Here is a 22,009-nt window from a genome sequence, read left to right as displayed (position 1 = left end):
TGTGCTGTGCTGTGCAGACATGGGAGAGAGCTGTGCTGTGCTGTGCAGACATGGGAGAGAGCTGTGCTGTGCTGTGCTGTGCAGACATGGGAGAGGGCTGGCTGTGGTGTGTCCTCCGTGTGCTGGGTTACCTGCCAGGTCACCAGCCCCAACCCAGATGGCAGGACAAGCCATGTGTCACACTTGTTTCCATACTAGACTTTGGGGAGGGGTCATACCCAGGGACCTGCTGCTGTCCCCAAGGCACAGGAAGCCAGGGAGGGCAGTGAGGCACACACATTTTAGACAGCCCTTGTCCAGCCAAAGTTAAAGATTGGTGACCTAAGCCTATTGTGATTCTGGTGCACATTTTTACTGTCTTTGCATCTTCTACAATGCAGACCCATCAACCTTGTCAGGGTTCTAACCAAAATGACTCCTTTTCAGCATTATTGCTGTTAAAAATGGGGTTTTAAGCTGTTAAGGTCAGGGAGTCATTTCTTTCAGTGCCTCCCCTATCTCCCTCCACAGCTGCTTAGTGCTATGGTGGCGAAGCTGGGAAACAGAGAGGACCCATTGCCCCAGGACTCCTTTGAAGGGGTGGATGAAGACGAGTGGGTGAGTGACAGCTGGCCTCAGCTTCCTTAGCCAACAGCACTGTTCTGCTGTAAATGCCGTGGCACGCACCCTCCCTCCCTGGGCCCTCTTAACTTCTGCCTCCTGGTTTTTCACCCCAGGACTAGCCTGCACACCAGGCACCCCTGGCCTCAACTGCCACTGCCACCTCCTAGGACCACCTGCTGCCCTCCACACCTTGCATCTCTGTAAACTGGACAGCACTGCTCTGGCCCTGGCAGGCACATGGAGCCCAGGAGCCCTGGGTTTCCTGCAGGCCCCACTGCTGCTGGGCCCACTGCTCCTCTGCCCTCTGGGGCTGGCTGCTTATCCCAGCTGCCTGTTAGCATGTGACACCAGTGGGTGGGAAGTGGATGTCAGTAGCATGTCTCTGGGCCAACCCTGGATGCCTCGTCTCTCCTGGTCTCTCTGCTGGCTTCATCTAACATCGTCAGTTACTACATGCCAACCTGTCTTGCCTGCTGCCCCAGATCCAGTCAAGAACATTGGGGGCTGGTCCCCCACCAGGCTGCTGGGAGCAGCTTTATCCTCAGGGGCCTAGGACCATTTGCCCTGCTTCCCTTGGCTTGAGGCCAGGAGAAAGGGTCTTGTGGAGCTAACAGCTTCATTACAGTGGTGTGAACCCCACAACCAGCCTATCCATGCTCTGGATGTTTTCATCAATTAAACTTTTCTAAGTTGCTGCCTCTCGTGCTGGTCTCTGGGAGTCTAGAAAGAAGGGGACAGAAGATGAGTGAGAGAACTTAGTTCAGGGCTCCTTCATACTGGTTTTACTTTGCTCCATTTACTTTGTAATGATCAGCTGATCATAGCTTTGTTCTAGGGAACCAGGCCATGCATAGGAAAGCAGCTATGAGGAAATCTGTGAACTGCCTCGGGGGCGGGACAAGCAGTGTGTCAAGGCAGGGAGCCGAGAGGAGATACTTGTGTTCTTTGAAACTGAAAACTAAAACCTGAAGGAGCCAAGAGCAAACAAAAGGAACTTGAGCAGTGTACCAGGGTAAAAGAGTTTGGAGAGCTAGAGGGAGGAAGGAAAGAATGGGCAGTGGGCTAGAGCAGGGGTTCGCAATCTGTGGGTCACTTGAGCCCATTGGAAAACACAGCTATTTACATCGTGATTCGCAACAGTAGCAAGTTACGGTTCCGAAGCAGCAACAAAAATAATTTTATGGTTGAGCCACCACAACATGAGGAACTATATTAAAGGTCACAGCATTAGGAAGGTTGAGAACCACTGCTCTGGAGGAATCTGACTTAAATCCATTCACCAAACACCTATAAGTGTCCATGGCATGCCAGACAGCCCTCCAGGCTTGATAGCTAAGAGGAAACACATAAATGTTCTGACCACTGAGAGTTCATACTCTAGTGGGGAGGCATAGCAATAAATGGTGACGGTAAAATATCAAATTATTTAAATTCATTATTTGTTAAATTAATTATTGGATTATTTTACAAAAGGAATTATGTCGTAGAGCAGTGGTTCTCAACCTTCCTAATGCTGCGACCCTTTAATACAGTTCCTTGTGTTATGGAGACCCCCAATCATAAAATTATTTTTGTTGCTACTTCATAAGTGTAATTTGTTACTGTTATGAATTGCAATGTAAGTATTTTGGAGAAAGAGGTTTGCTAAGGGAGTTTCCACGCACAGGTTGAGAACCGCTGTTGTAGAGGATGAGAGCTTCAAAGAAAAACATAGAGCAAATGGAGCATGAAGGGATAAAGCAGTCACAAGAGGCCACATTTAGTTCTGATTCTATAGAATGTCCAGAGCAAACATGGACAGTTTCCAGAGTAGGGAAGGGATTGCGGCTGGAAATGGCCTGAACGCGACGGTGGCGATGGCAGAACTGAATTGCGCACTCAAAAAGGTGGAACTGTTTGGTGTGTGGATTATGAACAGACCAGAGAAGATCTTGTTAGGACCTGGAGAGAAGAGATATTCCTCTGCAAGCCAATCAGAGGAACTTAAATAAAAAACAAACCTGGCAACATGATCAGCTTGAACATAAAGATTCCATAACCAGCTCGGTGGTGATGCACGCCTTTTATCCCAGCAGGAGGCAGAGGTAAGTAATCTCTTGAGTTCAAGGCCAGACTGGTCTACAGAGTTCCAGGACCGACAGGACTGCACAGAGCAACCCTATCTCGACACCACTGCCCCCAGAAAAAGGATTTCAGAACCATCAGAAAATAAAATAAACATCTGTTGTTTAAAGCACACACCAGACCCTCCAAAGCAGAACAGCGTGGTGGGCGCATTAATATTGTAGAGGAACTTTTTTTTAAATATATATATATTTATTTATTTATTTATTTATTATGTATATAATATTCTGTCTGTGTGTATGTCTGCAGGCCAGAAGAGGGCACCAGACCTCATTACAGCATGTGGTTGCTGGGAATTGAACTCAGGACCTTTGGAAGAGCAGGCAATGCTCTTAACCACTGAGCCATCTCTCCAGCCGCCCCCTTTTTTTAAAAAAAATATTTATTTATTATGTATACAATATTCTGTCTGTGTGTGCCTGCAGGCCAGAAGAGGGCACCAGACCTCATTACAGATGGTTGTGAGCCACCATGTGGTTGCTGGGAATTGAACTCAGGACCTTTGGAAGAGCAGGCAATGCACAGCAATGCTCTTAACCTCTGAGCCATCTCTCCAGCCCTTGTAGAAGAACTTGATGGACCTCACTGAGAAGGTGGCTTTGGATTACATACTTGAGGTGGGTGAGGACGAACCTGAAGGGTATCTAGGAAAGAGTTTCACAAGCAGGAAAAATCTGCAATTAAACCTATTTTGAAGTACCTAGTTTTCTTAAGTATTTCAGAGAATTTGACATCCATCCCTATATTACTTTGACTTATTTCATATGATAGCTTCTTCCTAAATATTTTGGGAAAGTGAAGGAACGAAGCTTGCTGCACCAGTACGCACCGAAGGTCTAGCGCCGCCCGTCGCTCGCCCAGCAGTCTTCTGATCTCGAAGCAGGCTCCGCCTACAGTCACGGTGACTTCCGTTTGAGTCCCGCCCCTGGAACTGCGCCGCGGCCTCGCGCACGCGCTCTCCGGTCTTCCTTGACCTCTGACCCACCGGCCGCGCAGGAGCTGGTCCCGGGGTCGGGAAGCGGCACCCGTGCCCCTGAGGTGGAGCTGCCGCCATGGTGAGTCTCTGGAAGGGAGGTCGAGTTATAGTCGTGAGCCGCCCGCGTACCCCACAGGAAGCAATGTCGGTGGCGTGTCGCGGGGTCGCAGACCGTTGACGCCCCGGCGGGGACGACCGGGGGCCTGGGAACCGAGGCTCGGCCGGCAGGAAGCCCCCGGCCAAGTCCTGCCTCGGCGTCCCCTGCCTCGGCGTCAGCGAACCGCTGTAGGCGGTGAGAGGAGGGGATTGGAGAGTGGGCCGGCTCCTGAGTGGCAGAACCCGGCGTTGTCGGTGATGTCGCTCGGTTTTTAACTGCTATTGACAGTTGGCTCGTCCAAGGAATTGGTAGACCTGGGACCTGAGCTGAAATCGAGACCTGGTGGCTGAGTGTGTGTGGGAAGCATGCAGGTCACCTGTGCAACCTTTAAAAAGCAGGTTCTTGAGGTTTGACCGAGTGATCGGAAGGCGGTTGGTTGGGGGGAGCCCGTTTGTTTGTTTCCTTGTCTGTTTATTTACTTATTTGAGACAGGGTGTCACTGTGTATGAGGCCGTGGTTGTCCACGTGCATTCTGTGTAGTAGGTCAGGCTGGTCTTAAAATCATGTCATTGAGATCCACCTGCCTCTGCCTCCGGCTCTCCAGTGCTGGACATTAAAGGTGTGCGCCACCCCACCCCACCCCCACCCCCCCGGCTGGGGAGCCTGTTCTTTATTGGAAGGTGGCAGTTAACTTTCAGTTGCTTTATGTAGATTGTTATTTAATCTTTCTCAGTTGTCCCCGTTTTTACACTTAAAAGACGGAAAATTTAACTTTTCCAGGAAGTTAAATCTTCTTTCCCGGAAGAGTCAGAACCTGGTTTGGGTCCCAGTTTTGCTCATGTTCTGAGACTACACATTTCCCACCGTATAGTACCTGCCTTGTAATTGGGTCGCCGACATCTAGTGGGACTTGTGTTGATTCCCCGTGGAACTGGGTCTTTATCACGTGTCCTCCACATTCAACTCTGAACTTCTCTCAGGTGGTCATGGTGGCTTACACTTGCAAACGCAGCACTTGGGAGGCTTAGGAAGGACGGTCAGGAGTTCCAGGGCAGCCTGCATACTTTAGTAAAGAGGGCTGAGGGTATAGCTCAGTGTTACAGTGCTTGCCACCACAGGAGAGGCCTTCGATTCAGTGCCCAGGACGCTTCCAAAAGAGGCAAAGAAAAGTTCTGTGGGAAGGTACATGTGGGAGGAGCCTAGGAATTTTCACCTGGGAGTCGGGTTATAGCGTGCTTTGCCAAGCCCTGAAGGGTGTTGAAGATTTTTGGTTTGGGGTGTTGTCTTGCTCTGTAACTCAGGCTAACCTCAAAGTCTAGGTACCCTCCTGCCCCAGGCTCCCGAGGGTTGGAGTTTGAGGTTTGCACCACATCGCGTATTTAGAAAGGAAGGTATTCATAGTGAAGGAACTGAGAGCAGTGGAGACATTAAGCATTCAAGAAGCAGGGGAGGGCTGGCAAGATGGCTCAGAGGTTAAGATGATTTACTGTTCTTCCAAAGGCCCTGAGTTCAATTCCCAGCAACCACATGGTGGCTCACAACCATCTGTAATAAGATCTGATGCCCTCTTCTGGTCTGCAGGTGTACATGCAGGCAGAATACTATATAGATAATAAATAATAAAGAAAACGTTAAAAAAAAAAAGCAGGGGAGCTTACCTAGAGGTAAAGAGTGCAGCTGCAATGGGGGGAGAGTAAGAGGGAGAGATTCCAGAGAACGAGGCTGGCTGGGGTCAGAGGTGGGAGGAGGAAATGAATTTGCACCGTGGAGAACTGGGCAGCCACCTTAACTCAGCAATGGCGGCGTGGAAACCCTGCCTGGGGAACGAAGCCTTGGCCAAGCAGAGTTAAGAGTGACTTGATTAAAGTGTTGGCTCATGGACAGTCATGCTCTTTCTTAGAACGAGCACTCTTACCTGCTGAACCATCTTCTTGGGCCATCCATTTGTTTGGGTTTTATTATGAGATCCGGGCTCATGTGCACCCTACCTGGGCCTCCTCTCTCTGCACACCACAGACCTTTAGTGATTTTGTTGTTGTGTTGTATTCATGGACAGATTCCAAGTCCTAGGGCTTGAAGTCTTGGGAGAGTTAGGATGGATCTATTTTTCCCTGGTAATATGGACGCTGGCCTGATGGTCCCAAAAGCAGAGAGGAGCCGTCAGCCTTGGCGTAGATTAAACTGGTGGTGGTGGCAGTCTGGGACTGCCAGGTTCTTCCCATAAGTCAGTGTCGGTTTCATGCCCTATAGCCTTTCCAGTCTACCTCTGGGCACGCCAGTGAATTTAGAGTTTAGAGAAGTTAGCCCTTAGATCATCCCCACATCTCCAAGGTGTTCCTTTTGTCCACAGGCCAAGTACCTGGCCCAGATCATTGTGATGGGTGTGCAGGTGGTGGGCAGAGCCTTTGCCCGGGCCCTGAGGCAGGAGTTTGCAGGTAAGACTATCCCTGCATGCTGGGAGCCCTGCCCAGCTTAGATTTCCCCCGTGGGTTGTGTCAGTTGTGAATGAAGGGACCTCTTTTGGGTAAAGTTCTGCGGCTTAGATGCTGGGTACTTTCCCATGGGAGGAGGCGGTGCCAGATTTTGAGACATTCCTATATACAGGAAAGGTTTGTTTTCAGTTTGGCCTGGTTAGCACAAGTGTCCAGGGCAGATGGGCCCCCGTGGCAGTCCATTTTGGTAAATAAAGTAAGATAGTCCCATCTTCTGTCTGCTTTCACGGAGAGCTGAGTAATTCCAACACAGACTAACTGGCTGCAGAGTTAAAATGTTTATTATCTGGCATCTGAAGAGAAAGTTTGCTGGCTTTTGACTGTAAGGTCACCAAAGGAAAGCAGTCCCCCAGGTGGTCTGGGTACCGGCTAGGCCAGTTGTGGGGGCTCTGACACCAGCTACTGTTCCTCCCTTAGTTTTATCATAGTCCACAACGTAGCTTAAAGCTCTCAAATTTGCTAGGCCTCTGGGACAAGGAACGGGGGTAGGAGAGGGAACAAGGTCATCTTGTGGTCTAGATTGGGGGACTAAGAGCCTAGTTTGACCCCATCTTACCCTTCAGTGTGGAATGTTTGCCTCTCCCCTCCAAAAAGAAGCCAGTACTAAAGAAAAGCGGCTCCTGGGAGAAATGTTTCTTTAGTGTCACTTAGAAGGCCTGGGGGAAGCTCTGGGCTACCGAGGGGGCTAAGCAGTCACCCATGTATCCACAGCAAGCCAGGCAGCTGCTGATGCTCGGGGTCGTGCTGGGCACCAGTCTGCAGCCGCATCCAACCTCTCTGGCCTCAGCCTCCAGGAGGCCCAGCAGATTCTCAACATCTCCAAGCTGAACCCTGAGGAGGTCCAGAAGGTGAAGCCTCTCATGGGTCATGGGACTGTGTTGCATGGGCAGTCAGAGGAGGGTGGGTGTGGAAGCTCTGACCACAGCCAGTGAGAGCCTGGCTGTGTAAGTAGAGACACAGCTAGCTGTAGCAGCTGAGCCATCCCCACAGGGTTACCTGTATCCTTTGGACACAGCAGTTTCCTACATGACATGTGGGGTAGAGGTCAGGCCCTTTAACTTCTCTTGCCATCAGCCTTCCCTGATGTTCACTGTCTCATCTCTGCAGAATTATGAACACCTATTTAAAGTGAACGATAAATCCGTGGGTGGCTCCTTCTACTTGCAGTCAAAGGTGAGTGCTTTTAATTCTATGAGGAAAGGAAGCCATAGGCTTCCCCTTCCACCTTAGAGTGCTACTTAAGTTGTTTGAATCTTGGTAGTCTGCTGTCCTCTAGGGAGGTTGTTAGGGCCTGGGACAGGAAGGGAAAAGGCCCTTGGTTCAGGCAAAGAGCAGAGATTGCCAGAGCCTGATCTTCCTCCTCCTAGGTTGTCCGTGCAAAGGAACGCCTAGATGAGGAACTCCGAATACAAGCCCAGGAAGACAGAAAGAAAGGGCAGATGCCCAAAACGTGACTGCTGGGCACACTCCACCCCACCCATTGCCTCATAATTTATAGCTTGGTAATAAATGTCTTTTCCATGTTTCTCCGGTGCTTATATTCCTATTTGAGAAGGTCGCTCACTTCCTATTTGTGGCTGTGAAAGAGTCAGGGGGCAGCAGCAGCTTTGATAGCCTGGTGGGTGGGATGTTGGTAAACAGCCACATACCCACTTTAGAAGCCTGGCCAGGATCTGTCAGAGGCTTTGTTCCCTCCTGTGTGTTCTACCACACAGTCCTGAGGAGACCAAGGGTCTGCCCATGCCTTCCCTCAAGATAAAGAACCCCTAGCCTCAGAACTCCAGTTGGAGTTGCATACTGCTTTCAGTGACTTGGTCAGAATGTTCATGTGTAGCAGGAAGCGGCTTGGGCCAGCCTCTTGCTTAGACCAAGGCCTGGGCCTTGTAGTTGAGGATAATCTGTATCTTATTGTTCCTTACTACCTACCCTTCCAGGTCTTCCCTTAGTAGTCCCAAGTGGGTGGGCCTTCTGATCTCTTCCTTAGAGTAGCAGGTTGAGGGGAAAGCTCCAGGCCAGGTCTTTAGGGGGTGCCCACGACCAGGCACAGAGCAAGTGACCCAGCTCCTGGCACATCTAAGATGCAGAAACCATCTTTGCAACTCACTTTTATTGTTTCTTTATAAACTTCCTCTCACATGGAGGAAATAAATTGTTATAGTCATTAGCTTATTTTTTTTTTAAACTCTACGCTAACAGCAATGGAGCCAAAAGGAGGAAAAACATAAGCTACAATAGAAAGGCACTTAGAACCTGTTAAAATACTGATGTCCTGGAATGTGCAACAACAGACTGACAAGTACACCGGCCTTCCAAGCCTGGTCTATCACAGAATCACATGCTGAGCTAATGTCACCTTCCAGTGCCCTGTTCCTCTGCTCTCAGGCTTGAGTCTCAAACCCAGTTCTCAGCCAGGGACCTAAGTAAGGCCTAGGGCCCTAACGGAGCCAAGAGGCTGCTTGGATCATGGGTAGACCCGAAGACAGGAGACCAGCTCCTTAACTTGCTCACAGCCCCTTCAAGGGGTAGAGCCAGCACAGCCAAGCCCTATCAGGGCTGGGGTCCTAAGCCCAGCAGTTGGGCAGGTCAGGTCAGGGTGACCCTTCTGAAACAGAAGGGCAGTCTGGGAAAAAACAGGCAAGCTGCTCAGAGGAACCACAGAGCTACTGAGGACCCTACCATCCCAGCAACTCTTCTGTTGTACAGATGGGGAGAGGAACTTAGCCACTCATCATAGTACGGGGGGCAGCAAGAGGCCCAAGCTGGCGCATTCTGGAGCTGTAGACTACAGTCCTCCAATGTCCTTGGCTTTCTAGCCCTACATCAGTAGCTGGCTTGGGTAGAGCTTGTGGGCAAAAGAGGCACCACCAAGAAAAGGACTCAACTGGAAAGTCAAAGAAAACAACCTTGTCACATGTCCAGTCCACTCTCAAGCCAGCTTTTCCCTAGCAGGCAGTTGGTCCTCCAAGAGCTGTTCTTGGCTACCTAGCCTCCCTCACACCCATGGGCTTCAGTTCGTGGTTTCTAGAAAGCTCCAGTCTGATGAATCAGTTCTTCCTGCATTCCATGACTTCGTAACCCCCAAACCTGTAGCTGCTTCCCAAGCCTGGTATCCACTGGTGTAGACACTGCAGGATAGCCAGGCTTCTGCAGGATAACCCTGCCAGGCCAACCCAAGCTGGACTGGACCAGTGCCATGATCCTTTGAACCTGCCTGTACACTCCCGAGGGAAAGGAGAGTGCTCAGCTACCCCTTCTATAGAAAGTGTTACCAACCCTTTGGCAGTGCTGACTGACGCAGGCAGAAGGGGGCACTGGCAGCAGGCTTCTCTGCTAAGTAAGCAGGGAAACACCTTGTCATAGCAGTAGGTAGGAAAAGGCAGCTTTTTCCTGTAGCTTGGCCTGTGTCTGTCTTGCTCTCCCTCCAGGGGGTGTGCCAGAGGGAAAGGAGTCTAAGGAATTCCCAAGCATGGGTTTATGATCACTGAGGGCTTCTCAGTTGACAAGTAGGTAAGGCAGGGAGGAATAACAACCTGCCCAGACTGCTCACAGAGAGGAATGTACCAAAGCAAGAGGCAGGACTAGGGGTCCTTGGAGGACAGGCAGAGGAAGGCCTCCCCCAAATGATGTGCTAGGAAATGGAGGCAAGTGAGGCCTTAGCATCCAAGAGCATGGCCTCCTTGGACAACAGGTCCAAGCCAAGTCCGCACTCTGGAGCCACCAAAGACCTAGCTAGCACCATCCTTGCTACCCAGTTTGTCTGGGGCTGCAGCTTCCCAGGAAGCAGACACTCGGGCCCCTGAAACAGTAGGATATTATTGCTATTTCGCAGAATAGTTTCTGTTCGTCAGGGGATGAGCCCACAGTAGGTAGCTGGGCTGTCACAGCTGGTAGATGGGTAGCCCAGGTTCAGTTTACCACAGCTGGTTTGAGCAGCACAGACCCTGGAGGGATGACCACCCAGCCAGGAGTTAGCGCCTCTGGACTGCTGGCTGCTGAGTTGCCTGTGGACAGGTCCAGTACAGTTCCTGGTAGCAAGGGGAGTCCATCAGGGCTTGGCCGGGAGCGGCTGCGCTCCGTCCTTTCCAGGGGAGGCTTATGGTCCTCTAGGCCCAGGACCCTGGCAGGCAGTGACCCACGTCCTTTTTCCCCCTCAGCCTTGCTACCAGCAGAACCACCCAGGAGAGAGACCACAGGTAGGCCTAGTCCACCAGCCCCAAAGGGTGAGGGCAATAGCGGGTTTTTGGCCAGATTGAGGGGCAGAACAGAGCCTGGCAGCCCAGGGCCCATGCCCCCACCCCCACCCCCACCATTGCCACAGGCCAGAGCACTGAGGTCAAGGGGACCAGGGGCCAGGGGTAAGGGCAGGCCAGGTAGACTGGGGCCTCCAAAAAGGGCAGCGGGGTTGGGGATGATGATCTGAGCTCCACTGACATAGGAGCCACTGTCGGAAGTGGGCAGTGGTGGTTTCGGGGGTGGGCGCAGCTGTAGGAGCTCCTGCTGCTCCTGAGACACAAAGTGGCCATGGGCTTTGATGTGCTTGCGCAGTGAGCTGGGGTCCGTGTAGCGCTTGTGGCAGCCAGGCATCTTGCAGTAGTAGGGCTTGTCTACGTAGTGGGTACGGGTGTGCTTGAATCGGTCACTCGAGTTGGAGTAACGCTTGTTGCAGCCCTCGTAGGGGCAGACGTAGGGCTTCTCACCTGTAGGGGTGGGCTGCATTGAGGGGTCTCAACTCTGCCAGATCTTGCCACCTATCCCCTTGCCTCTCCCAGGCCCAGAGCTCCTGAAGCATTCTGATTCTGATTTGGGAGACAGTCGTTGTACCTGGCATGAGGCTGACCCAGCTAAGGACAGCAGCCAGAATTGCTGTACACCCTTCAGATCCCTTTGCTATAGATGCTGTGGTTGTTGTTGGGCAGAACTCGACCTTGGAGTGTGTGCCCTTGGTGAGCACTAACAATGCTGCCTGGGCCTTTCTTGTGGCCTTGCACAGAACAGCTCACAATTCTGTTGTTGTTTGGTCTTGTTTTTGGAGACAGGGTTTCTCTGTGTAGCCCTGGCTGTTCTAGAACAAGCTTTGCAGACCAGGCTGAACTCAGAGATCTGTCTACCTCCTAAGTGCTGGGATTAAAGGCATGCACCACCTTATCTGGCTTGAATCACCAAGTCACTATGCTAACCAGGACAGGAGCCACCTGTAGCCACTCAGCCTTTGAAATGAGCTGGGCTCAGAAGATGTGCTGTGAGGCTGAGACACACGAGATCTCGAGACTCTGCATGAAAGGAAGGATTTCAGTGTTCTGCCGTTTAGTTTTGGTCATTTTAATTTTTTGAAATGGGATCTTACTGCGTTGGCTAAGATGGCCTTGAACTCCTGAGCTTGCCGGGCAATGGGGCATGCCTTTGATCCCAGAACTCGAGGAAATGAGTTCTAAGATAGCCAGGACTACACAGAGAAACCCTATATCGAAAAACCAAAACCAAACAAACAAAAAACTCAACTCCCCCCTTCAACCTCCTCATTATTTGGGAATATAATACAGACATTCATCACCATGCCTAGGTTTGCTGACATGTTTTTATATATTGGGTTTCATAGGATACATAATTACAATTAATTTAATTTCACCTATTTCCTTTTGGTTTATTTTGCTTTTGTTTTTTGAGACATGGTTTCATTATATAATTCTTGTTGGCCTGGAACTTGCTCCATAGACCAGGTCGTCCTTGAACTCTGACTCCTAAACACTGAGATTAAAGGCTTGTGCTACCATGCCCAGCTTGCTCTTTTCAGTGTACTAATTGAGTAACTTAAAATAAGGTGTGTGGGTCTATGGGGCTCAGGGTACAATGAAGAGAGGCAGACTCAGTCTGCCAGTCCTAAGGTGGTGTTAGAAGATCATATCCATGTAGGGGTTTCCCCAGCAAATGGTCTTCAAGGTAACGGGAAAGCCACACCCATAACCCCAGCATTTGGGAGATGAATGCAGGAAGATTAGGAGTTCATAGCCACCCTTGGTACACAGTTAGACCCAGCCTGGGTTACATGAGACCCTGTCTCAAACAAGGGGAGCAGGACAAACGCAATTTGTCTCTCTTTCTGGTCTTTCCCTGGCATCCCCTAGCTCCTCCATGAGGAACTTACCTGTGTGGGAGCGGTTGTGGATCTTCAGGTTCTCCAGGCGGGAGAAGCTCTTGTTGCAGGTGGGGCATCGGTGTGGCTTCTCATTGGTATGAGTCCGGATGTGGATGAGCATCTTGTACCTGCTCCAGGAAGGGCCCAGAGGCACACTCAGCTCAATGGGCACCCAGCCCCTCCCTTCCTGCCCTTACCCGGCTCCCTCACCTGGCATTGAAGCCACGGCCGTGGCGGGCACAGCCCTCCCAATGGCAGCAGTACCGAGCATCCTGTTCCGGCTTGACATGGTGGTCATTGACATGGTCAACCAGGTCTTGGAGGAGCTCAAAGAGCTGGTTACACTGTAGGGCCAGGCAGGCAGGGTTCTGATCCCAAGTAGGGTACCGGCCCAGCCCTCACCACTCTTCCCAGCTCCCAACTCACCTTGGCCCATCGACACACCAGCTGCTTTGCCAGGGGCAGCTCTGGTGAGAGGCACTTGTCCTTGGGGGGCGTGAGGAAGGAGGAAGCAGGTAGGTGCAGAGCTCCCCCAGAGCCCAGGGGCAAGAAGAACTGGAAAGAACTAGGGACACCATCCAAATAGCGAAGTGGTTGGAAATCCTAAGGAGTAAAGATAAGAACCTGTTAGTGTACCCCACTGGCAGGCCCAGACCCACCCCCACACTTTTTTTGTTTTGTTTTTCAAGATGGTTTATCTGTATAGTCCTGGATGTCACCCAGAGATCCACCTGCCTCTGCCTCCTGAGTGCTGGGATTAAAAGTGTGTGCCGCCACTGCCTCCAGGCCAGACTCATCATCACTTTACCCTCCTGTGGACAATGTTAATTTATATCACTGCAGCCAGTTGTAAGATGCCTTTAATTCCAGTACTCGGGAGGCAGAGGCTGGCAGATCTTTGTGAGTTTAAGAACAGCCTGGTCTACATAGTGAGTTACAAGACAGCCAGGGCTATGTAGAGACCCTGTCTCAAAAATAAAATAAAATAAAAATAAAAACAAAAACAAGCAGGGTGGTGGTGGTGCATGCCTTTAATCCTAGCATTCAGGAGGCAGATCTCTGTGAGTTCAAGACCAGCCTGGTCTACAAGAGCTAGTTCCAGGATAGCTAGGACAGAGAAACCTTGTTGAGAAAGAAAGAGAAAGAAAAAAGAAAGAAAGAAAGAAAGAAAGAAAGAAAGAAAGAAAGAAAGATGATAACAACCTAAAAGACACCCTGAGTGCTAATCCAAGGCACCTGTGTGTGTAGATAACCTTGTTTGAAAATAGTCTTTTCAGCCAGGCAGTGGTGGCGCACGCCTTTAATCCCAGCACTCGGGAGGCAGAGGCGGGTGGATTTCTGTGAGTTCGAGGCCAGCCTGGTCTACAAGGGCTAGTTCCAGGACAGGCTCCAAGGTTACAGAGAAACCCTGTCTCAAAGAAAAAAAAAAAAAGAGAGAGAGAAAATAGTCTTTTTGGGAGTGATTAGGTAAGGTGATGTCCTACTACAGTAAGGTGACCCTAAATCCAACACCTTATGTCTTTTTGACAAAGAGGAAGGCCTGGACAGACAGACACATGGGTCCAGCTGAAGATGTGGTCACGACAGATGTCGTTAGCAGCTGGGGGTGAATGCCTATCATTAGGGCTTCCAGAACCTAAGAGCAAGGAAGGAGCCTGCTCCTGGGGCCTTCTAGGAGCATGGTCTTATCACCATCTTTACTCGGAGTTTCTAGAACTGGGAGAATTCCTTTCTCATTTCAAACCACCCATTTGGTGGCACTTGCCAAGGAGCCCCAGGGAGCCTCTGTCTCTCTAGAACCTCCCACCTCCTTACCACAGCAGTAGGCAATGGCGGCAGGTCGCCATTGCCCTGGCGCTCAGGTGACAGGGAGCTGCTGCCATTTGGGGAGTCCAGTCCAGACGGTGGTGATAAGCTGAGGTCCACCAGGGGGGCTGTGGAAAAGCGTCCATCTACCTTCTCAGGGAACTTGGGGTTCAGCAGGAAGCCTGAAGAAGATCATGTTTCAGGGAAGCTGGCTAGAGTCCTGTTGGACCAAGTCCCACTACTTTGGGATCCCTACCACCATCTTTGACTACTCTGGGAACCCAGATATCCATGGAACAGACAGCACAGTTATTGTCATCTTGTCTGACCTTCACCAGGAGAGCTAGCTGCCAGAAACAGCAAATGTGGCTGGCACGGTGGCTCATACCTGTAATCACAACACTCAGGAGGCTGGGGCAGAAGGATCAAGAATTCAAGGCCATCTTGGGCTACCTAATGAGTTCATTGCCAGCCTGGAATACACGAGACCATCTCAACAACAAAAAGACAGAAAATTTAAAATTTCAAGTACCATCTTAAGGATGAGACTTATCTGACACATGGAATAAGTAATATAATCAGAACCAGACCGTAAGACTACCTCCCAGTCATGTTTTGCCTTAGTGTTCCTTTCTGTAAAATGGGAAAATTGGGGTACACTGACTCCTCTATCTCAAGCATGTGGTTAAACTGGTTCTCAAGTCCAGGTGAAGGTACGACAGACGAGGTGAGTACCACATGGTAGGTGGGGCACAAAGTGTCTGTAAGACACATCTGCCTGGCTCTGTCCCCAGTCACTACCTAGTTCAACCAGACATACAGTCTCAGAGTGTAGGGACAATCTTGGGCCCACTACTGCTGCTTTGCCCCCTCTGCCTCTTTTCCAGATCCTTGCACAGGCCCTGGTTGGAGCTAGTTTTACATGCCCACTGAGTAAGCTGGGCAGGTCTCACCCACTTATAGGATGAATGGACAAGCATGGAGACACAGTACCTGGTGGGGGGGAGCCTGGGGAGCCAGGCGTGGGGCTATCGTCCACCAGGCCCAACTCCCTATGCAAAGCATGATGCCGGACCACACCCAGTGTCCTTTCCCGCTTCTCTCTCGCCGCCCGGAGCTTGGTGATGCTCAGCTTTAGGTCAAGCGGCTCGTCCAAGGAGTGCATGGTGATGTGGAGGGTCAGAGAGGGTACCCAGCTGGTCTTCAGGCAGGAACCTGGGGAAGGACACAAGCTGTGCAGTGACACTGTAACCTTAGGTTTCTCCTTAGCTATACCGTAAAACTCGAAGCAGCAGAGGAGTAGAGACAACATCCTGAATGGCCTGACTCACGCATATCATGGAGAGTCAGCATCTAAACAGTGCAAGATTCCACTGCCACTCCCCATAGACCTTTGGGATAGGCCAAGTCTGTGGTCTCCATTTAACAGTGAGACTACTGGCCCCAGTGACAGAACTCACAAGCTGGCAGAACAGCTAGACTTGAAGCTACATCTCCCAGGAACTAACTGGCTAAGTCCCAACTGTCACTGCTGATAGAATGGGAAGCTACATTTGGGAAGCCTGCCAGTCTGAATTCAAAAACCTAAAAGCAGACTGGGGAGCAACAAACATCCTCCAAGATGTAGGTAGCATTCCTCAGTAGCCAATGAAGCACCCGTTATGCCAGAAGTGCCTGCTGAGGGCAGGGAACTATGCCACCTCTAAGGGAAGCAGGCTGAGGGCCTGTCCCAGGCAGGCTGTGCAAAGCTTGGCCGTGGGAGTGGGCCAAGACAAGGACTGAACCTTCCAGGTGAGACAGAGGTTAGGCCTTCACAAGCCACCAGGGGGCGGCTGAGGACTGTGGCCATGCCAGCTATGCAGAGTCTGTCAGGACCAGCAAAGGACAGTAGATAGTATTTTTTTTAAAAGCTGTAACAATATTCTTATAACTCCATACTGTGATATTCCTCCAGTTTGCACAATTTCTGACTGTTGTAATCTTCATATCCATGGGTGGACTCACAGGCTCCACTGACCTAAGAACATGGCCAGTTCTTCCACACCAAACTCACTTCACTTTTCCAGCAGCAGTCTCTCTGCCCATGAGAAACCCCCTCCTTGTTTCCCCTGCCTTTGTTCACTTTCAGATTGTCACACCTTGAGAATATTTTTTTGTTTTGTTTTTCGAGACAGGGTTTGTGTGTGGCTTTGGAGTCTGTCCTGGAACTAGCTCTGTAGACCAGGCTGGTCTCAAACTCACAGAGATCCGCCTGCCTCTGCCTCCCTAGTGCTGGGACTAAAGGCGCGCACCACCATCGCCTGGCCTTAAGAATATTTTTACTTAACAACCACGCTATGGGATTCTACCACTGTATTTAATAAAAAAGTGGCCATGGCTGGAAAGCCACTGCCTGGGAAAGACTTGGAGCAGTTTATTGAGCGTATCCTTGGGGGCTTGTGGGAGCCATGTGCAACCAGAAAAGTGCCCTTACAGGGTGAGCAAGGCAGCGGACAGCCACTGTATCCCAGCCATCTCTTCTCCAGGCCAAGACTCTAAGGCAGCTTCACCTGGTCCTCGCTTACATCCCAGCCCTGCACATGCTTCCCATTGCCTCCCACAAGCTCCACCCTTCAGGGCATTCCCTTCCTTGGCCTGAGATACTGCTTGTGAGGACATAGCCCCAGCTCCCACTACTGTGGCTCCATGGGAGCTGGGCACCCAAGGCTGCTTTACTGGAGCACAGGAAGCCCCTCCTGACTGAGATTCGGGTCCACACTTGTCCCCACTGAAGTTGTCAGATGCACTTGTTCTCACTGACACCATGGTGACCCTCTTAGGTAGATGGGTAGGTGACAGTGATGGGTGGTCCTGGGCCTGCTTGTCCATTCCTGTCTAGGCAAAGACTGCCCTCTGCTTGACCTGCAGCCCATTATGTCTGTCTGTCTGTCTCTCTACCTGTTTATTTTTAGACACAGGCCCAGTCCAACCTCCCTGAAGCTGCTCTATGCTGGGAGCCTGGAAGGGGAGGAAGGAAGTAAATATTTATGCTGATTAAGAATTCAGGAGCCAGGAAGGGCTGGTGGCCTGGTCCCTCTTCTGGCCCAAGGCCACAGGCCTCCCTGCCCCCAACACCCACCGTGGAAAAAAGAAGATCACTGGCATGGCGCTTGAGCTAGAAAACCCAAGTGCTGACTCGTAGTCAGAGTGCTAACCGAGCAGTACCCTTTGGCACCTGCTACTGTCCCATGTTGTCCTCCCGCCAGAGGGAGCCTAGGAGGAGCCACTGGTGTGTCACCAGGTTCTGGGGACCCCATGGAACAGTGCAGTGTTCACCTAGGACTGGAGAAGGCCCCAGCAGGAGCCCTCCCTGGGTGGAGCACTCATTGCAGGAAAGGGGACGCCAATTACTGCCCCCCCATTAGCTGACCCAGTCTCCAGGGACACCCCTTCACTTCCTGTCCCTGGGTTCTGCCAAGGGAGTTAGGGGGTCATTTTGGAAGCCAGAACCCAGCCCAGGCGCCGCAGCCCCTCCTGGGAAAGGAGGAAGGAGCCGCCCCAAGGAGTCTCACAAGTTTTCCTACCCATAGCCCCCCAGGGAGTAGTCGGCCTCTGACCCCGCTCATGCTCTGACCTTGGCCAACCTCTCCCTGTTCCCATTCCCAACCAGCATCAGCCAGTCTGAGCTCAGCTTTGCTCTTTGTTATTGAGCTAGGTGAAGGCGCAAGTGAGGAGCAGGTCCCCCACTCTTCTAAACAGCCTCTGCGGTTCAGCCCCTCCAGAGCCAGACTCAAATGCTTAGAACAAGGACGGTGCAGAGGGTGGTATGTGACCCAGAAAAGGTGAAGCTGCCTCCCCAGCCACGACCCGGCTGCTTGCCCTTAGAGTTCTGGAGATCAGTGGGTCTCAGAAAGCTAGTGGTTCACAGGGGTAGGGGTCTCCCCTATTTTCCAGTTCACCGATGCAGTGTCAAGGGACAGGGAGCACACTAGCCCGTCACTATCCCAACCTTGCTGGGGAAACCACCAGGGCCTCAGTTTCCCTACTGGTTGGGATGGCTGAGTGCCTCACACCCTGTTCTGACTGTGCAGCTGCAATCGCTGAGCAAAGGCTGCACCTCACAGCGCTCACTCAGGGTAGGCTGGGTATGCCCTGTGACACGCCCACCTGCATGGGTCCGCCAAGGGAGCCCTCAAAGAGGTGGTCGCATGACCCAGGCCCCACGAGGATCCTCCAGCTGCAAAAGGAACTAATTAGAACAGAGGGAGCTGAAGGAAGCGGCAGTGAGGGAGGAAGCGCGAGAGGGGCTGGCTGAGTAGGGACCACCAGGGCGGCAGGGGTGGGGACAGCCCTCCCACAACGGGGGGGGGGGTACGGACGACCCTGAGGGTGGGCTGGTGCCCCCACCCCACCCCACCCCCGCCAGCCATACCAAGACAATGACTGCTATTGTGTGCCCACTGCTGACCCTGCGCAGACTGCCCCCAGCTGCAGCTCCTGCTGGGCATCCGGCCCCATATAGACCTATCTGCCACCATCCCTTCCTCTAGGGGAAACCAAGCTTCAAAGTCACCAAGCTAATAGAAGGGGACTGGAATCCTGCTCAGGATGACGTCCTTTCTTCTCTGCCAGAGAGAGGGCATTTGGTTGGCCTTGAGACTGGAGGGATAAAGAGGGAGGGCTACCTATGCTAGATAGTTCTTTAGTCCCTGGCAAACATTAAAGGACTAGGGCCTCAGCAAGGTGGGGTCTGTATCCTTGTCCACCTACCTCACAGCGGTGTGACTAATGAAGAATGCCATTTCACCAAGGGTAGTCTTGAAATTGCTCATTTGATGAGCTATAGCAAACCCAGCCTACAACTTGCCACGGGCCCAAGATGCAGTCAGTCATGGTGGCACATGTGAGACGGAGGCAGTTAGTCAGTAAATCAAGGCTAGCTTCACAGTAAGTTCCAGGTCAGTCTGGACTAGCACACGCGCGCACACACACATACACATAGGCCCTGGTGTATGTCTCCGAGTCTGGTAACTTGGACCCTTACTTTAGCACTCCACTCTTACAGACTAGGAATCTGAAGACTGGGGGATGTACCTGCCCCCGGTTGTAATCATGGGTGGCAAGGCCAAGACCAAAGCCATGGTGCCTATCACAGTGATTGCCCCAGCCACCTTCTGAAGGTCTAACATGCCAGCATCTGTTACAGCAGGTGACAGTTCATGCTACTTTACAGATGCCCTGCCCTGGGTCACAGGGTTTATCACCTCTCCTGTGTCCTTGGACTTGCTTAGGTTGGTCACTACCTCCCAATCCAGAGGGCTTCTGGAGCTAGGTGCAGAATCAGGAAAGGCAGTGGGCAGGCAGTGGGTGGGGCACTGGAAGAGATGACAGGGTCGGGGGGCCACCAGAAGGCTGGGAGAGCCAAGGCAGCAATGCTGCCAAAGCAAACTGCCCGTAACCCCACATTCCTGGGAACCGGCTGTGCTCCCTACTCTGGCCAAGAGCTCCACCCTCCTTGGCCGCCCAGTGAGGGAGGCTGGAAGGCAATGGCAGGGACAGGACCTTTCAGGGCCCCCTTCCCAACCAGGCAGCAGGCAGGGTTCCAAACATTGGTCAGACCACATGGAGCCCCAACCCTGTTCCACTGCTTCCTGCCATGTCCCCTGACCCCCTCCTCCTCTTTCCTAAGGTGGGATGTAATGTTCAATGCACAGAACAGTTAGACACACAAAAGGTACTTATTAAACCCATCCTAAGTAATACCACTGCATTAATCTCAAGTCTATAAGAACAGCCCCTAGGAGGACTGGCCCTCCCTATGTACCCACAAACATTAAAATCTCATTCCAGACCAGAACTTTGGCTGGCCTGTACCCCTTGGAGAGCCTTGGACCTCTACTGTCCTGTAGAGTGACCACAAAGTTTGGGGGGGCACCGGGGGAAGCCCTCCCTGTGGAGCCTGACTGAGCACTAAGTAGCCCTGCAAGGAGGATGCAGTGGTCAGAGGCCTCCCCAGGCCTAGGGAAGAGACCAGAGCCACTGCACTTTCTGGAAGGGTTTGGGGTTTGCCTTCCTTGGAAACCCATGGTTAGGTGTAGCCCCGAGTCCCAAGAAGGGTACCTAGCCCACAAATACCACCTCAGAAACTCAGATGTCCCCAGACAACCAATCCAGATCCAAACGCTTCTCCTCTGCTAGCGGATTCTGGGGACTGTCTGAGCAGTGTCCGAGCACGCAGTTTGCAGAGAACTTGGCTATGGCACGTTCACAGAGCAAAGCCAGCATCCCACTATCTGGTTGTAGCCTCCTCTGGCTGTGTGGCCTCAGACAGGTCCCAGTCACCCTCTAAGCCTCCACAGGACAGTTTCCTCATTGGTAACTCAAGCACCACAATAACGATCCCAGATATACAGGGCATTCTATGGGACAAGCCTTGGCCCAGTGCCTGGCACATGGAAGATGCTAGTAACTAGGGAGCCCTGGAGATTCTCACTTCTCCCCCAGGTTGGGGGTGACCCACACTGTGAATCTACCAAGGTCACCCAGAGCTGAAACAAAAAGCTGACAGGTTTGCTCCCCCAGCACCCTTCAGCCTCTGGGGGGGGGGGGGGGGGAGGGGAGGGGGAGGGGCTTCCTTGTCCTGCGGCAACAGCCTCCACTTCCACATCCACTCATGCAAGCATGTGGCCCTCTGGCAGCAAGGTCTGTCCAGCCAAGGAGCCTCCAAATGTTCTGGTGGCTCTGGGCCCCCTTCTCCGGCCCCCACCTCCTGCTGCCTGCCCGCCTGCAGCCACCTTTGCACAACTATGTCTGGTATTTTCCTGTCTGCCCAGCTTTTGGTGGGGGGGGGGGGTATGGGGCCATGAGCAAGCCTGCACCTGGGCCTCAGCCAGAGGCAAGCCAGCCAAGCAGCCCCCACACCGCCTGCCAGGCTAGAAGGGAAGGACACAGGGCTGGGCAAGGCCACCGAAATCCCTGGGAGGGGTGGGCAGCAGGGAGTCAGACAGGGGTACACACCCAGCAAGTTAGCAAGGCCAAGAATAGGCAGAACTGCCCTTGTGGGACTGGAGATGGAGTTCTTTTGGTAGAGGGCTTGCCTAGAATGCACAAAGCCCCGGGGTTCTATCCCCAGCACTGCACAGACCAGGTGTGGTGGCAAAGGCCTACAATGCCAGCATTGAGGAAATGGAGGCAGGAAGATCGAAAGGTCTCTGTCAGCATGGGCAACATAGTGACACCCTGTCCCACAAAACAAACAAACACCCACGAAACTGCTACACTGCTGTTCTAGGGTGGGGGCGGGGACAGTGTGTGTGTGCACTCATTAGGGTACTGGCCAGTATTTCTTAGATGAGCAGTAGGTGGACAAGCAGACATACAGACATATGTGTGCACAGCAGTACATAGAGGCGAGTCCTTGGCTTCAGTGGCAGGTGCCACTGCTTATGAGACCAGATAGGTATGGGTGACTGATCCACAAAGGCAAGGAAACGACTTCCCAAGCCAAGCCCAGCAATGCCCATGAACACATCAGGCAGCCCATACCTGTGGCCCACCTCTCCCACTACCCTGGGCAGACACAGGCCACTGTGAACAAGCACACCTGCCAACTCAAGAGCAGGAGGGTGAAGGCGGGCTCTGGACTTTGGTCCTTCCCTCCCCACTCATTTATGCATTCCAACACCAGGCTCTCTGCTGGGGTCCAGGATAAATCAGATGGAACAAGGCCTGAAGGTCGCTTGGATACACAGGCAGTGAAACAATGTCAGGGGCACACAGCTCCGTGGGGCGGGGGCCGG

At 52.2% G+C, this 22,009-nt stretch overlaps 2 protein-coding genes across 4 annotated transcripts in view; one reads left to right on the top strand and one right to left on the bottom strand.

Annotated features, from left to right (window-relative positions):
• The window catches only part of LOC101984360 (coronin-7), a 61,520-nt gene extending 53,702 nt beyond the window's left edge, over nucleotides 1–7,818 (top strand). The window contains exons 26-30 of the mRNA XM_013347033.2: nucleotides 511–597; nucleotides 6,151–6,235; nucleotides 7,004–7,140; nucleotides 7,400–7,465; nucleotides 7,660–7,818. Coding sequence (XP_013202487.1) covers nucleotides 511–597; nucleotides 6,151–6,235; nucleotides 7,004–7,140; nucleotides 7,400–7,465; nucleotides 7,660–7,746 — 462 coding nt within the window. The 3' untranslated portion in view covers nucleotides 7,747–7,818. The remainder of the gene's footprint in view (nucleotides 1–510; nucleotides 598–6,150; nucleotides 6,236–7,003; nucleotides 7,141–7,399; nucleotides 7,466–7,659) is intronic.
• Nucleotides 7,819–8,384: 566 nt separating this feature from the next.
• Nucleotides 8,385–22,009, bottom strand: part of Glis2 (GLIS family zinc finger 2) — a 22,642-nt gene continuing 9,017 nt past the window's right edge. For 2 of the 3 annotated variants that reach the window (XM_026780997.1, XM_026780998.1), the window contains exons 2-7: nucleotides 15,225–15,446; nucleotides 14,241–14,413; nucleotides 12,852–13,028; nucleotides 12,636–12,769; nucleotides 12,435–12,556; nucleotides 8,385–10,989 (exon numbers count right to left, since the gene is read on the bottom strand). In XM_026780997.1, the coding sequence (XP_026636798.1) occupies nucleotides 10,199–10,989; nucleotides 12,435–12,556; nucleotides 12,636–12,769; nucleotides 12,852–13,028; nucleotides 14,241–14,413; nucleotides 15,225–15,396 (1,569 nt within the window). In that variant the 5' untranslated portion in view covers nucleotides 15,397–15,446 and the 3' untranslated portion in view covers nucleotides 8,385–10,198. The remainder of the gene's footprint in view (nucleotides 10,990–12,434; nucleotides 12,557–12,635; nucleotides 12,770–12,851; nucleotides 13,029–14,240; nucleotides 14,414–15,224; nucleotides 15,447–22,009) is intronic. The other variant, XM_013347227.2, reaches the window with a different exon arrangement.

This window comes from Microtus ochrogaster, chromosome 7, assembly GCF_000317375.1.
Source record: "Microtus ochrogaster isolate Prairie Vole_2 chromosome 7, MicOch1.0, whole genome shotgun sequence".
Lineage (NCBI taxonomy): Eukaryota > Metazoa > Chordata > Mammalia > Rodentia > Cricetidae > Microtus > Microtus ochrogaster.
Note: the sequence above shows the minus strand (reverse complement) of the source record. Positions and strands in the feature narration are given on the sequence as shown.